Genomic DNA, 16,847 nt, shown 5'->3' on the forward strand with positions numbered 1-16,847 from the left:
AAATGTTTTAATTCTCAACCTGAAGTATGTAGCATTTGTTAAAACAAAGCCTCCCTCCCTACTAGAAGAACGTGTGTTCCTCACAAAAAATATTCAACGATTTTTGGACTGTAGTCATTTGAATTGTTTTACATATCAACCTTTTATATATGGTATGATGTTTTAGTACTACATTTACTTACACAGTTTTTTTTAATCTCGAAACTTATAATCTTATTCAGAATTCTCTGTTTTAACTATTGTGATATTGTGCACAGAATGTAAAAAGAAATTTAAAATTTTGTCACCTGTGTGTATGGATGCACAGTATTTTGGCCTTCTAAAAATGTATTTTTCATTTAGCAATTTTCTTCAAGCCTGTTTTCAGAACCTCTTAAAAGATAAAGCAGTAGATTGTAGGATGTATTCAAGATGACCTGTCAGTACATTTTAGAGATGGTGCATACTGGCCGAAAGATGTTTAGAACTCTTTCAAAAAATTTTTTTTTAATCAAAACTTGAATTCTTTCATTTCTAAATCAGTGAAATACAGATAACTTTAAGAATGTGACCTTAGTCTATTGCCCCAAGCACTCATTAGCACAGTAGTAGTGAATTAATAGAGAATATAGCACTGGCATAATAAAATTAGTAGCAGATTGGGGTTCAGGATCTTAGGTACTACTCCTGGCTTTGACACTAACTAGCTTTGTTTCTTTGGCCAAGTTATTTCCCCTCTTTAAGCCTGTTTCCTCATCTGTAAAATGACAGAGTTGGACTCTAAGGTCCCTTCTTCTAGCTCTAACATTTTGTGTTGCTTTTGTAATGGCTGTTTCTCTACAATTCCCTGGTGCAAGAGATCTTTCTCTTGATCACTCCTTTCTTAGAAACTCAGTGTTTTGAATTCTTGATTTACCTACCAGCAAGAGGCAGTTTACTTTCTTTTCCTGTTTGAGTGCTTAAACAAGAGGCATTACTGATTTCCTTTCTAGATAGGATCAGAATTACTAAAGGCTTTCTTGGTACTCTCTCTCTCTCTCTCTCTCTCTCTCTCTGTCTGTCTCTCTGTCTCTCTCTCTCTCTCTGTCTCTCTCTGTCTCTCGCTCCCTCTCTCTCCCCCCCTCCCTCTCTGATTGCTTGTTTGTCTTTGCATTGTTGGGCTCATTCCTTATTTTAGTTTTGCTTTATTTTAGTAGACGAAGGTGGACGGTGTAATAAGGCATTATCGTATCTTGGTATTCATTATGTGATTTAGAAGACTTAGCTTGTTCGAGTTTTGCAGTTCTTTTATTTATTCTTTCATGCACCAGTTCCGATCATTGTTTGTTTGTGGGTTTTTACCCTCCCTCCCATATTGTTTTGCTTTCTTCCCCTCTCCCTTCCCTCCCTTTCAGGAAAATGGAGGACTGGCTCCATTACTTCCAGCTCTGCCCAGGTTTTCTGCCACAAGAGCCTGTGCCTCTAATGCTTCTGATAGAGTCGTGACTGCTTTGGATGCTACACCTGCCTCAAGATGCAATGTTGAGCTTTGAGATTCCAGGGGCAGTACCTTGTTGCTTGGATGATTTTCTCAGAAACAGAATCAACTAGGGATCATGACTATACATCCATCACATGCATACCAGCACGGGTCCAGCCGAGGCCTCCAAAATGATGCTTTGCCAGCCTCAGCTGGTTCTCAAGTGATGATGTCCTTGAAGTCTCTGTGGCCTGTGACTCAAGAGTTAAAGTAGTGGAGTTTCCCTTAAAGCATCTCACAGCAGGCTCTGTAGATGGGACACATCTCACCTCAACATGTTTGCTGAATACTCAGGTTGAAGGTCAGCCTCAGCCCTTACTTAGGTCCTTCAAATTAAGTTCTAACTTTGAGGTGTCAGCTATGCGATAGGCTAGGTGTGTGATACAGTAGGTCTTTGACATATTGGACATGAGCCATCAGCCATAATTTATGCAAAATAATTTAACTTTATTATTCTTTTTAGGGCTTAATGTATTTGGCTGTACATTAGACTTTCCTTTGCTCAAAAGATGTTAAAGGGGAAATTTAAAACATCTTAGTGAGTCTCTATCACTCTGTATAACTGTCAGTTTGGAGAAAAATGGGCATTCTCTGAAGTTTGTAAATTTTTTTTGCTTCTAAAGTATCTGTGATCTATATATTATGGTCTTACTGAAGGTTGTTGATAAATCAATTAATTCTTCATTATGTGGATCTCATTTTATTTTCCATGACTTATGTGAGTATTTTAAGTTGGTATAGAATCTTATTGTTTTATATATTTCATAGTTCTTCATGACAGTCTAGAACTTTAGTATTTGTAGGTTTACATATTTTGACTTTCCATTTAGTAGACATATTAGGAGTCTAGAGTTTGAAAGAAGAAATATGTGGTTTGTTAAAGTTAACAACCAAGTCTTTACAGATTATACAGAATTTAAGACATTTTTTGAACTTGTAAATACAAACTGAAATCAGGTGATTGAACTAAACTTTAGAGTAACTAAATTAATAATTGTATTTTTGTTGGCTATTATTGTACCACCCAAATGGGTATATAAGATCTTGTAACTGCAGGTAAACTATGTTTTCCTATTTGTAACCTATTATCCAGTGCTTCACATTATATGCACACTCGAGCACGCACACACATTTATTCATTCCAAAACAGTGTTTTTACTCAAACTGGCTTGAGAAAGTTCTTCCTTGTTCATGGGAAATGATAATGTGGTGTGTATTAAATATGATTTTAGAGTTTTTCCAGAAAGATGCTTTTAATAAATTTAAAGAACCACTGTTTATTTTGAAACTGTTTCCTAATTTGTGGAGGGTGTGTTTGTTTATTTTATAAAATGATAAAAGTAAATGATATTTGGGTTTAAATTTTTTTCTTGATGAAATGAAAAGTTGGCAACCCTATATTAGTCCCCATTTTTAAAATGTTTACCGTGTGCAACCGAAGTCAGCAAACTACTGATGTAGAAGTTTAAGAGCAACGAAGACTTTATTGCTCAACTCGAGTAGGGTTTTTTTTTTAATTTTTAAAATTTTTGATGTGGACCATTATTAAAGTCTGTTATTGAATTTGTTACATTATTGCTTCTGTTTTATGTTTTGGTTTTTTTGGCCATGAGGCATGTGGGATCTTAGCTCCCTGACCAGGGATTGAACCCGCACCCCCTGCATTGGAAGGCGAAGTCCCAACCACTGGAACACCAGGGAAGTCCCCAGCTCCAGTAGGATTTTAATTGGAGTGATCTAATTTTAGCAAATCAAGTTGGAAACCCTCAGAAAAGCTAACTCATCTGTGGTTTCCTCTTGCAATTGGTAACTCTCCACGTTGTGTAAATATTCCTTATCTATCTGGTTAGGGGGGAAGTACCAAAGGGCATATAATAAGCATTTATGGAAGTGATTAGCTATTTTGTTTGCTTCAGTCTGTTTAGGTGCCTTTGCTATATATCTTTGAGTATAAATAGCAATGAACAATGTATCAAATAAAGTTAAGGCATTAACATGCATTGGCATCTCCTACCATTGAATGTATTCTTGACTTAAATGTGAGTGCTTGTTAAGAAATAAAAAGAGGAGTTTCAAATCCAAAAATAACAAAAGTTTCATAATTCCAGTCGCAAGTTTTTGACTGAGCTAGAGTCATTCTTGATTGCAGAGTAGATGTTTATCCACATAGAAGTTAGTTCATGGAAAACCAAGAATCATGTCAACTTTTGAGCCTTTCTGTAAGGTATTCCTTTGTTAACTGTGATTTATGAATTTATATCAAAAGGTGCAAAACACCTCGTCTTGCACAAAAACTGCTTTTATTGTACACCTTCAGATATCTTCCTTTAGTGCAAATATGGAGATTTTTTAGGAATATATTTTATTTTAACATAAGATGGTATTAAAGAATTATTTTCTCATGCTTTTAGCAGTTGATTTTTTCATTAGCAAATTGGTCTTTGAGGAGCATCTTGAAAAATTTTGATATGTTTGAGGCTAATGCACTATCTACTTCTTTGGAAAGTGGAAACTCATTTATGGTAGTTTTTGTTCTTTTAACTATGTATGTGGTTAATAGCACTCTTGCCCCTTCTCTGCCCTAGTTTGAATATTATTAGGGATTTTTGATTGCTTCACTACTTATGTGTTGTGTTCTTTCATTTGGTTAGAAGAATTTATGAAGCAAATTGAAATTTAAGGGCCAAAATATTATCCACTAGTTTGAGGTACTGTTTCACAATAAAGTGGTTTATTACACACTGATTTTATAAGAATATGTTTTGCTGTTGAATAAATCCTCTCATGTGGAGTTCAGTGTTGGAATGCCATTTGTCTGAATGAATTGATTTACCTTTGTGGGCCTGTCTTGATATTGTAGTTGTTGGATGGTGGCAGCAGAGCAAGTGTAGGATTGGAAAGTTATCCAGCATGAAGTTAGAATTGGTCAAAATAGTTAGTAGAAATGTCCCTGAGATTTTTCACTATATTGCAGAATTGTATAGAACTGGGAGAAAATCAGTGCTAAGAGCATTTTCAGAAATTTTGGTTGGTAGTTTAGGTTAAAATATCGTTTTGATAGCCTTTTCTTTATAATAAAATATCTATTGACACATTTATTTCTATTTTGATACACATAATTCTTTTTGTTTTTAATTTGTTACACTTCACCACCAAATATATAGTTTTTATTGTCTTTTTACTCAAGAATTGCCAAGAAGATGCTTTTAGAAGAAATTAAAGCCAATCTTTCCTCCGATGAGGATGGATCTTCAGATGATGAATCAGAAGAAGGGAAAAAAAGAAGTGGAAAACACAATGAAGAAAACCCTGGAGATGAGGGTGAGCTCCCCAAAGAGAAGCTCAAAGAGATGTCATAATTATTTGACCAATTCAGGCTTTGAAGACTGTCTGACCATGAAATCTCTTAACACATGCATTTGAAGTTTATTAAAATGTTGAAAACTTTACTACCTTTACTCCGTTTGAATATCTGGTAATAATTGTGCAAGTTTTGTCAGTTACTGCCAATAAACAGATGATTTTTAAAGGAAAATTTTTTTACCTTTTAAAAAAATCTATAAATGTATACTGGTGATATTTAATCAATATTTAATAATAGTAATAGATCAAGTTTGATGTATGAGATAGCCTGTTATCACCAATGCAACACAGATAAGTACACAGCTCTGATCAGTTCCATAAATCATGATAATTGTCAACAAACAAAATATGTAGTTTTACAACATTTTAAAGGAAAAAACGCTGAAGGTTTTACTGATTTGTTTTCTCCATTTAGAAGCAAAAAATCAAGTCAATTCTGAATCAGATTCAGATTCTGAAGAATCTAAGAAGCCAAGATACAGACATAGGCTTTTGAGGCACAAGCTGACTGTGAGTGATGGAGAATCTGGAGAAGAAAAAAAGACGAAGCCTAAAGAGCACAAAGAAGCCAAAGGCAGAAATAGAAGGAAGGGTAAGACATTTTAATTCTGATAGCAAGGAACATACTGGTTTTATAAACTAAGTATAGTTGTGAAATTTAAGTATATTGGCTCCAACAATTGACCACCTATATTAGGTGAGTATCAGCACACTGACAACAACTATTCTGAGAGTGAAATAAAGAATTTAGAGTGGGAAGATAACCCAGAAACTTGAGAGATGACACAAAGACTATTTTTGACCTTTAGTAGTCATATACATTTAGATTAAAAAGACAAAGAAATATGACAATAAATAAAATATGCATTAAAGTTATGTAGAAAATTTAAGACTGCCTGTAAGTGCAGGAAGAAATAATGAGGAAAGATAGAACATACAATTAATTTGGATAGATTTATGCAAGTTTATATGTAAAACTTTAGCCAGATTAAATTTTTATTACATTAAAAGTCTGAAACCTTCTGCACTGAGTTACTTACCTGTTTCCAGCATCATGGTAAACATCGAGGATACAAAATGAATAAGGAAATCATTGTCTTATGTGATGGTTTTCAACCTGACTACACATGCAGTTAACTTGGATTTAAAAATATACCTATGGCAGGGCTGCACCCCAAGCCAATTACAGCATAATTGGTGGTGGTGGGACCTATGTATCCATATGTTTTAAGAGCATCTCTGATATGATTTGGCAGTCATTGGTTTAATAAGAATTATTGACATTAATATTATACGAAATTATAGTACCATGAGGGTTGTCTTGTATAACAGAGGTATTATAAAGTGTGGCACTGAGAGGATTTCTTTAGCTTCTTGGGGGCTAGGGGTTATCATCAGAGAAGACTTCACAAAGGTGAAGAGTTTCACCCAGCAGATCAAGTTCTAAATGGGGAGCAGGTAGATGTATTGTGAAGATGTATAATACAAGCAGGGAAAAAATTATAAAAGCCTCTGCAAATTGTTTAGCACATGGTGGAGGGGATGCAATTAATGTGGTATAGTTGGAGTATAGGAGGGAGTAGGGAAAGGAACAGCAGGAAATTAGGCTGGGCCAGTAAGACAGAGACCAGATACCAGAGACCTTTGTAAGCCTGTGTTTCTCAAACTGAAGTACTTGGCAGTGGACTCATGGGTATATCAGGCTATAGAGTAAACGTGGTACATATCTTTGGTGTGTTCATTTTACTTGAGAGTTGGTGGAGAGCATTCTTATATTAAGTAATCACATATATTGAGCAATTAAATGTGAACTTTTCCTGAGAATTTCGGCTAACAAGAAGTTTAAAGAAAGTTTTTTCTTCTTTGGGGCAGATTCTGAAGACTTTACTAGCCAATTCCTGTCGGGCAGATTAACTCTTCTTTGCCACTAGGAATAAGAAAGCATTTCTGGAAGTGTCTGAGAAGTATAGTAGGCTCTATAGGATGGAGAGCCATTGAAAGGTTTAATTTTTTTTTAATTTTAAAAATTATTTTTATATCATAGCTATATTGAGACATAATTCACAAACCATACAGTTTACCAGTTTAGTGTATAATTTGTTTTTAGTGTAGTCACAGAGGAGTGCCACCACTTTTTAAAAAACTTTTTATTTAAGGTATATATACAGAAAAGTGTGCATTTCATAAGTGGATAGCTTGATGAACATGTATGGCACCTCAAGACACAGGACATTCGTTACCAGCACTCAAGAATCACAACTTCAGCACAACCACTCATTTTTTCCATCGAAAGATTTCAACCAAGGTTGTAATACGTTCAGATTAGTTGCCTGTTATTCTGTGAGACTGAAGGCTTTGAATCCATTTGAAGGATATTGCCATAGTTGATGTCAAGTGTGGTTGTTCTGGTATAAGTGTAATAGTGAGATTACCCAGTGGAGCTGTAATGTTGTGCAAATAGAGGGCTAAGGAAAGCATCTTGGAATCCTGAACATTTAAGGGCTAAAGAGCAGCAGCCATCCATTAAAGAAGAGGAGGAAGGTACCCCCCCACCCACACATATACTTAATATTTCATGGATATTTTCATGTAGACAAATAAATAATAGTACCTCATTTTGTGAATGCTTTTCTCATAAATTTCTTTGCAGCCTGAGTACAAGCCGGTCTTTCAGATTCTATAAAGGAACTGAGTGATTTAGCATTCTATAAAGGAACTGAGTGATTTAGCATAACAACATGATTTCCTGTGCATCTTCAACAAAAGGAGAAATACTGATTTTGCCTCTGAGGCTTAGCTCAGGAATAGAGTCCTTTAATGGGCCAAATACATTTGAAATGCTTTATTGAAACCCAAGTTTTCTGTGACCTGTGTTTCCATTGTCCTCTTCTGTGGGTAACTTATTACCCAGCTGTTTTGTTTTTTTTTTTTTTAGGTTCGTTTGTGTAGAAGGGAGTAAACTAAAATCCCATCATATTAATTTTTCTAATGTAGGTTATGATCATAGTGATTGATACTACATTTGGAGTTGCATGATTTTCCAAGTTTTGCAAACTCTGTTGTCCCTGTATTGTCTGGAAACTTAATGTTGGGTAATGGGGAGAAATCAAAAGCTAATAGCTGAATTATAATATTAAATCAAGTGTAGTATGTGAATTTCAGTTTTCACCTAAATTTTTAAAAAGTTATAAAAGTTATTTGGTGATAATTTCAAAAGTGTAGTTATTGATTGCCTTTATAGTAGATATTAAAATTGATGTTATTTTTCTCATGCATTATAGTGGTATTTAGTTATGTAGGACAGTGTCCTTATGCTTAAGGGTTAACTGTCATGATATCAGCACTTAATTTCAAATAGTTCAGTGCAAAAAAGGGTGCGTATATGTTTAGGGAGAGATAAAGCAAATGTGCTAAACTTAACAGTAAGTGAATATAGGAGAAAGGATACATTCAAAAATTCTTTAAAACTTTTGGTAGGTTTGAAAATTTTTTAAATAAAATGTTTGATGAAAAATGAATACTAGACTTAAAATTGTATTTAATTACAGGATAAGTTTGTGCGTGCATGTGGACACCTGTGTTCTCCCAAATTCCCAGTTGCTTAGCAGTTCTTTTTTACTATTGTTTTTTTTTATTGTGGTAAAAATATACATAACATAAAATTTTAACCATTTTTAAGTTTTTGAAGTAATTCAGTAGCATTAATATATTCACATTGTTGTGCAACCATTAACGCTATCTGCCTCCAGAATTCTTTCATCATCCCAAGCTGAAACTCACTAAACAGTAATTCCTCATTCCCCTCTTCTCCCATAGCAAGTCTTTATATTATTTATGCTTGCCTATTTTTTTTTAGATAGAATAGACCTTTGATTCTGAGGTCAGCTCATGATATTCTAAAAATATTTTATTTTGAAATAATTTTAGATTTATAGAAATGTCAGAAAAATAGTGTGGAGTTCCTATATACCCTTCACCCAGCTTCCCTAATTTAATACCTTATACTTATTACAGCACAACAATCAAAACCAGGAAATTAACATTGATGCAATACTATTAGTTCAACCAGGGTTTGACAGACTACACCTGTAGGCTAAATCTGACCTTCTGCCTTTTTTTATAAGTAAAGGTTTATTGGGGCACTGTTATACTTATTCAGTTACTGCTTTCATGTGTTTACAGTGGCAAAGTTGTGTAGAGATGAGTGGTTGCAGCAGAGACCATATAGCCTACAAAGTTGAAAATACTTACCGTCAGACCTCTGACCTCTGATGTAAACTATAGATTTTATTTGGGTATCATTATTTTTCCCACTGATGTTCTTTTACCACTTTGGAATCCATTCTAGGATCCCACATTGCATTCACTTGTCTCCTTAATCTATTCCAATCTGACAGTTCCTTTGTCTTTTCTTTCATGACCTTGACGCTTTTGAAGTCTATTATCAATTATTTTCTAGACTGTCCATCTATATATTTTTGTCTAGTGTCTTATGGTTAGATTTAGGTTATTAGGCATTTTGACAACAGTACTACAAAAGTGATATTGAATCTTTCTCAGTGTATCATACCAAGGGTGTATGATGACAATATGTCTTATTACTGGTAATGCTAACCTGATTTAAGTTGCTTAAGTTGGTGTCTGCTGGATTTTTCCACTGTAAAAAGAAAAACTATTTTTCTGTTCATATTTAATATCTTGTGGGGAGATACTTTGAGACAATGCAAATATCCTGTTTCTCATCATACTTATGCCCACTAATTTTAGCATCCAACTGCCTGAGCAGTTTTTACTGTGATGTATGTGTAAGTGGTGATTTTCAGTTTCTTTCATTACTTCTAGGAAGAGTTGTTTCCCCCTGTTTATTTATTTATTGCATTGCTTATATTAATATGGACTTATAGATAGATACTTATTTTGTTCTATGAGTTATAATCTGGTTGTTCATTTTGTTGCTCACATTGTTCCAGCTTTGCTTATTGGGAGCTTCTCAAGTTGGATCCTGTGTCCTTTGAATATATCCCCATCATTTTTTGAGCACTGCTTTACTTTCTGGCACCACAAGATAGTCCAGGCTCATCTTATATTTTCCCTGCCTGGCTTCCTCTGGCCAGAAAGATATGGGTATTCTCCTGGGGTTTCAGATGCCTGTGTCTTAGTGGCAGTTTTGGTACAGAAAAATAAAATTTTGGAGAGAAAAAATAAAATTGGGAATTCACCTTATATTCTTGTGATATGCAGGGCTCTGCTCCTTTTCCCAGTGCTGTGGCTAGAAATGCAGTCCTCCCAGAGTTTTGCTGTCAGCACCCTCTGCATAGTTTTGGAATTCAGCCGGCCTTCCTGTCAAAACCAGGAAAGAAAGGAGGAAAAAATAAAACACATGACATTCACATCCCTCCACAATTTTATGGGGATCATTATTCAGGTTTTGATTTCAGTCCCTAGTCTGCCTGCTCTTGTTTCCTTTTCAGTTCTTAGGTTGTTATTTTATGTATTCTGTCTATAGTTTTCAGTTGTCATAAATGGCAGAGGGTCTGTAATCGCCCTTATTCCACCTTGGCCAGCCTACTTTGCTTGTTTTAAATAACCAGAATTCTTTTATTGACAGGCAATTTCTCATTTTGTCAATTCGTATATAATTAATACTTATATTTTAATGTAGAATCATAATTTTATAACCATAGTTGGATTTCACTTGATTTTTTTATAAATACCATTTGTGTCATTAACTGGTCTAATCTATATGACATAATATGTACTACAGATATTATTCTCATAATACTCTAAGTTTTAATGTGAAGTTATTGACAAATTGCATTTCTATTGGGAAGTATTTAATAACTTTTAATATATATTTTTATTCAAGTGAGCAGTGAAGATTCTGAAGATTCTGATTTTCAGGAATCAGGAGTTAGTGAAGAAGTTAGTGAATCTGAAGATGAACAACGGCCAAGAACACGGTAAATATATAGTATTTTCTAAAATTTTAGGAATTAATCTGAATAACCATGCTTCAAATTATTTGTAGAAAGTTTGCTGTTACTAATAAAGTAAAATATTTAACATTTTGATTTGAAACTAATTATTAATTTAAAAATAGTACGTATAAACATGCTATATATACTTGAATTGTATGTTCTAAATTAGGTGGACTTTCAGTGTGCAAAAACACGCTTAACTGTAATTTTTCGTTGTTGTGGTGAGAAGTTGTAGTAGGTAAGAGGCTCTGTAGACAAACTACTGCACTCTAACTCCTGGCTTTACTACTTCCTGTTTGTATGAATACTCTGTGCTTCAGTTTCCTCATCTGTAAAATGGGGGATTACATTATTATTTACCTTATTGATTATTGTAGGCATTAAATGAGATGGTGCATGTAAAGGACTTATAATAGTGCCTATTTGGTAATTAGTAAGTGCTCCATGAATGCTAATTATTGCTGTTTGTAGTACTACTAGTATTATAGTAATTAAGATTTGTTTGTTCTCTCAATACACATAGCTACTGATCTAGATTACAAGTTATTTAAAATTTTGCTTCCTTCTTAGCATAGTATTTTAGATAATAACCATTCTAAGAAATTTTTTATTTCCTCCAGAATAATATGATACTTCTATCAACTTATCAATTTGTGTTTGTGTGAGTGTGTATATGTATATCTACATAGCTGTTTGCACTTGTAAATTTTAAAATATTTGAGGTTGTTTTAGATTAATACCAGGTTGTGCCTGGAGTATAGTAACGTACTGTACTTCAGGGAAATATAAAATAACAATAGGATACAATGAGAATTTTAAAGCACTGAGATGGAATTCATATAGCACAAAATTCACTATTTTAAAGAGTAGAATACAGGGATTTTTAGAATATTCACAAAGTTGTGCATCTACTACCACTATCTAATTTCAGAACATTTCCATCATCCCAGAAAGAAATCCTGTACCCCTTAGCCGTCATTTCCCGTTCTTCCTGCTTCTCATCCCCTGGCAAAAACTAATCTATTTGTGTATGGATTTACTTATTCTGAACATTTCATATGAATAGATTCGTAAATATGTGTCTTTTTTATGAATGGATTTTCTCAGTTAGCATAATGTTTTCAGTGTTTATCCAGGGCTGTAGCTTGTTACAGTACTTTATTCCTTTTTAAAAAAGTATTTTATTGATGTATAGTTGATTTACAATGTTGTGTTAATTTCTGCTATATAGCAAAGTGATTCAGTTATACATATTTATATTCTTTTTTGTATTATTTTCCATTATGGTTTATCACAGGATATTGAATATAGTTCCCTGTGGAACTTGAGTATAGTTCAAGTAGGACCTTGTTGTTTATCCATCCTATATATAATAGTTTGTGTCTGCTAATCACAAACTCCCAAGTCCTTCCCTCCTTCACCCCCTCACTCCCCCTTGGCAGCCACAAGTCTGTTCTCTACGTCTGTGAGTCTGTTTCTGTTTCATAGATATGTTCATTTGTGTCCTATTCTAGATTCCACATATAAGGGATATCATATGGTATTTGTCTTTCTCTTTGTGACTTACTTCACTTAGTATGGTAATCTCTAGGTCCATCCAAGTTGCTGCAAATGGCATTGTTTCACTTTTTTGACGACTGAGTAATATTCCATTGTGTGTATATGTGTGTGTGTGTGTGTGTGTGTGTATGTACACACACCACATCTTTATCCATTCATCTGTAGACGGACATTTTAGGTTGTTTCCATGTCTTGGCTATGGTAAATAGTGCTGCTAGGAACATAGGGGTGCATGTATCTTTTCGAATTATAGTTTTGTCTGGGTATATGCCCAGGAATGGAATTGCTAGATCATATGGTAACTCTAATTTTAGTTTTTTGAGGACACTCCATACTGTTTTCCATAGCGGCTGCACCAATTTACATTCCCACCACCAGTGTAAGAGGGTTCCCTTTTCTGCACACCCTCTCCAGCATTTATTATTTGTGGACTTTTTAATGATGGCCATCCTGAATGGTGTGAGGTGGTACCTCATTGTAGTTTTGATCTGCATTTCTCTAATAATTAGTGATGATGAGCATCTTTTCATGTGCTTTCTGGACATCTGTATGTATTCTTTGGAAAAATGTCTATTTAGATCTTCTGCCCATATTTTTGATTGGGATTTTTTGTTATTTTTATTGAGCTGCATGAGCTATTTGTATATTTTGGAGTTTAATTCCTTGTCAGTCGCATTGTTTGCAAATATTTTCTCTCATTCTGTGGGTTATCTTCTCCTTTTGTTTGTGGTTTCCTTCACTATGCTAAAGCTTTTAGGTTTAATTAGATCCCATTTGTTTATTTTGGTTTTATTTTCATTATTCTAGGAGGTGGATCTGAAAAGATATTGCTGCAAGTTATGTCAAAGAGTGTTCTGCCTATGTTTTTCTCTGTTTTATAGTATCTGATCTTACATTTAGGTCTTTAATCCATTTTGAGTTTATTTTTGTGTACAGTGTTATAGAATGTTGTAATTTCATTCTTTTACATGTAACTGTCCAGTTTTCCCAGCACCACTTATTGAAGACATTGTCTTTTCTCCATTGTATATTTTTGCCTCCTTTGTTGTAGATTAATTGACCATAGGTGCATGGGTTTATTTCTGGGCTTTCTATACTGTTCAAATGATCAATATTTCTGTTTGTGTGCCAGTACCATACTGTTTTGATTACTCTAGCTTTGTAGTATAGTCTGAAGTCAGGGAGCCTGATTCCTCCAGCTTTGTTTTTCTTTCTCAGGATTGCTTTGGCTATTCAGGGTCTTTTGTGTCTCCATATAAGTTTAAAAAATTTTTTGTTCTAGTTCTGTGAAAAATGACATTGGTAATTTGATAGGGATTGACTTGAACCTGTAGATTGCCTTGGGTAGTACAATCATTTTGACAATATTCATTCTTCCAATCCAGGAACATGGTATATCTTTCCATCTGTTTTTGTCATTTTTGATTTCTTTTATCAGTGTCTCTTGTGATTTGATGACACTCTTTAGTGTTGTGTTGCTTTTTCTTTTTTGTGTGTGTATCTATTGTAGATTTTTGGTTTGCAGTTACCATGAGGTTTTGATATAGCAGTCCATATATATACAAGATTGTTTTAAGTTGCTGGTCTCTTAATTTCCAGAGCATTTCCAATATCCTGCATTTGTACTCTTCTCACGATTGCTGATTTTGACATCATATTTGTGTGTGGTTGACTTCCTACCTTCACTGTATGTTTGCCTTTACCAGTGAGCTCTTCCATTCATAATTTTCTTGTTTCTAGTTGTGGCCTTTTCTGCCTAGAGAAGTTCCTTTAGCATTTGCTATAAAGGTGGGTTTTGTTGTATTGAATTCTCTTAGCTTTTGCTTGTCTGTAAAGCTTTTGATTTCTCTGTTGAATGTGAATGAGAGCCTTGCTGGGTAAAGGATTCTTGGTTGTAGGTTTTACCCTTTCATTACTTTAAATATATCATGCCACTCCCTTCTGGCCTGCAGCGTTACTGCTGAAAAATCAGCTGATAACATTATGGGGATTCCGTTGTATGTTTTTTGTTGCTTTTCCCTTGTTGCCTTTAATATTTTCTCTTTGTCTTTAATTTTTGTCAGTTTGATTAGTATGTGTCTCGGCATGTTCCTCCTTGGGTTTATCCTGTGTTGGACTCTGCACTTCCTGGACTTGAGTGTTTCCTTTCCCACGTTAGGGGAATTTTCAGCTCTTATCTCTTCAGATATTTTCTCAGGGCCTTTCTCTCTCTTCTCCTTCTGGGCCCCCTATAATTTGAAAGTTGGTGCATTTAATGTTTTCCCTGAGGTCTCTGAGACTGTCCTCCTTTCTTTTCATTCTTTTTTCTTCATTTTGTTCTGTAGCAGTGATTTACAGGAATCTGTCTTCCAGCTTACTCATTCATTCTTCTGCCTTATTTATTCTGCTATTTTTTTAAATATATATTTATTTATTTATTTATTTTTGGCTGTGTTGGGTCTCTGTTGCTGCACGCAGGCTTTCTCTAGTTGCAGTGAATGGGGGCTACTCTTTGTTGCGGTGCTTGGCCTTCTCATTCCAGTGGCTTCTCTCATTGCGGAGCATGGGCTCTAGGTGTGTGGGCTTCAGTAGTTGCAACGTGTGGGCTTAGTAGCTGTGGCTCACGGGCTCTAGAGTGCAGGCTCTGTAGTTGTGGCGCATGGGCTTAGTTGCTCCGCGGCATGTGGGATCTTCCCAGACCAGGGCTTGAACCCATGTCCCCTGCATTGGCAGGTGGATTCTTAACCACTGTGCCACCAGGGAAGTCCTTATTCTGCTATTGATTACTTCTAGTGTATTTTTCATTTCAGTTATTGTGTTGTTCATCTCTGTTTGCTCATTCTTTAAATCTCCTAGCTTTTTGTTAAACTTATTTCTTGTATCTTCTCAATCTGTGCCTCCATTCTTTTTCTGAGATCTTGGATCATCCTTACTATCATTAACTGAATTCTTTTTCAGGCAGATTGCCTATCTCCACTTCACTTAGTTGTTCTTCTGGGGTTTTATCTTGTTCCTTCGTCTGGAAAATGTTTCTCTGCCATCTCATTTTGTCTGTCTGTGTTAGTGTTCTCTGTTCCGCAGACTGCAGGATTATAGTTTGTCTTGCTTCTGGTGTCTGCCCTTTGGTGGATGAGGTTGATCCAGGGACTTGTGCAGGCTTCCTGTTGGAAGGGACTGGTGCCTGCCCACTGGTGGGTGGAGCTGGGTCTTGTCCCTCTGATGGGCAGGGCCATGTCAAGGGGGTGTGTTTAGAGTCGGCTGTGGGCTCAGGGGGACTTTAGGCAGCCTATCTGCTGATGGGTGGGGCTGTGTTCCCACTCTGTTGTTTGTTTGGCCTGAGGCATCCTAGCCCTGGAGCCTGCAGGCTGTTGGGTGGGGCCAGGTCTTGTTGCCAAAATGGTGACCTCTGGGAGAGCTCTTGCTGATGAATATTCCTTGGGGCCTCCACCACCACTGTCCTTGCCCACCACAGTGAGCCATAGCTGACCTCCACCTCCCCAGGCGACCTTCCAAGACCCACAGGTTCATCTGATCCAGTCTCCTATGGAGTCACTGCTTTGCCCTGTGGCCCAGTGCACATGAAACCTTGTGTGCGCCCTCCAAGAGTGAAGTCTCTGTTTCCCCCAGTCTTGTGGAGCTCCTGCTCTCATGCCCCGCTGGCCTTCAAAGCCAGATGCTTTGGGGTCTTCTCTTACTGATGTCAGATCCCCAGGCTGGTGAGCTTGATGTGGAGCTCACAAGTCTCACTCCTGTCAGAGAACATCTGTGATATAATTATTTTCCTGTTTGCCGGTCGCCCTCCCAGCCAGTATGGGATTTGATTGTGTGGTGAAAGCACCCCTCCTCCTGTCTCAATTGTGGCGTCTTTGGATGTAGAACATCTTTTTTGGTAGTTTCCAGTTTTTCTTGTTGATGGTTGTTCAGCAGTTAGCTGTGATTTTGATGTTTCTGTGAGAGGAGGTGAGCTCAAGTCCTTCTACTCTGCCATCTTGTCTCTTCCCTCATACCTAAATCCTAGAGTAAATTTCAAAAAGTGACATTGTTGGGTTAAAGTTTTGCAATTTTAGGACTTTTCATATATATTTTCACGCTGTCTTACAGAAGTCAGTGTTTTCTTCTCCCAGCAGAGTATGTAAATAGCCATTTCCTCATTCTTTCAACAATAAAACAATGAGCAGTCTATTAACTAGAACGTATATCTTAGGGGAACTACAATCCATTTTGAGTTAATTTTTCTGTATGGTGTAAGATAGGGGTCCAGATTCATCCTTTCGCATGTAGATACCCAGTTGTCTGAGCACCGTTTGTGAAAAGACTGTTTTCCGTATTGCATTGTCTTGACCTCCTTGTGGAAAATCAATTGACCATAAACATAAAGTTTTATTTCTGGACTCTCATTTCTCTTCCATTGATCTGCATGTCTATCCTTTATGCCAGGAACGTACTGTCTTGATTAATGTAACTTTGTA

General features: G+C 35.9%; 1 protein-coding gene across 9 annotated transcripts in view; it reads left to right on the forward strand.

The window, feature by feature from the left end:
- The window catches only part of ATRX (ATRX chromatin remodeler), a 236,711-nt gene that overhangs the window by 98,606 nt on the left and 121,258 nt on the right, over positions 1-16,847 (forward strand). For all 9 annotated transcript variants that reach the window (XM_024746107.1, XM_024746111.1, XM_024746113.1 and 6 more), the window contains 3 exons: positions 4,686-4,819; positions 5,277-5,453; positions 10,728-10,821. In XM_024746107.1, the coding sequence (XP_024601875.1) occupies positions 4,686-4,819; positions 5,277-5,453; positions 10,728-10,821 (405 nt within the window). The remainder of the gene's footprint in view (positions 1-4,685; positions 4,820-5,276; positions 5,454-10,727; positions 10,822-16,847) is intronic.

This window comes from Neophocaena asiaeorientalis, unplaced genomic scaffold, assembly GCF_003031525.2.
Source record: "Neophocaena asiaeorientalis asiaeorientalis breed wild unplaced genomic scaffold, Neophocaena_asiaeorientalis_V1.1 scaffold51, whole genome shotgun sequence".
Taxonomy (NCBI): Eukaryota; Metazoa; Chordata; class Mammalia; order Artiodactyla; family Phocoenidae; genus Neophocaena; species Neophocaena asiaeorientalis.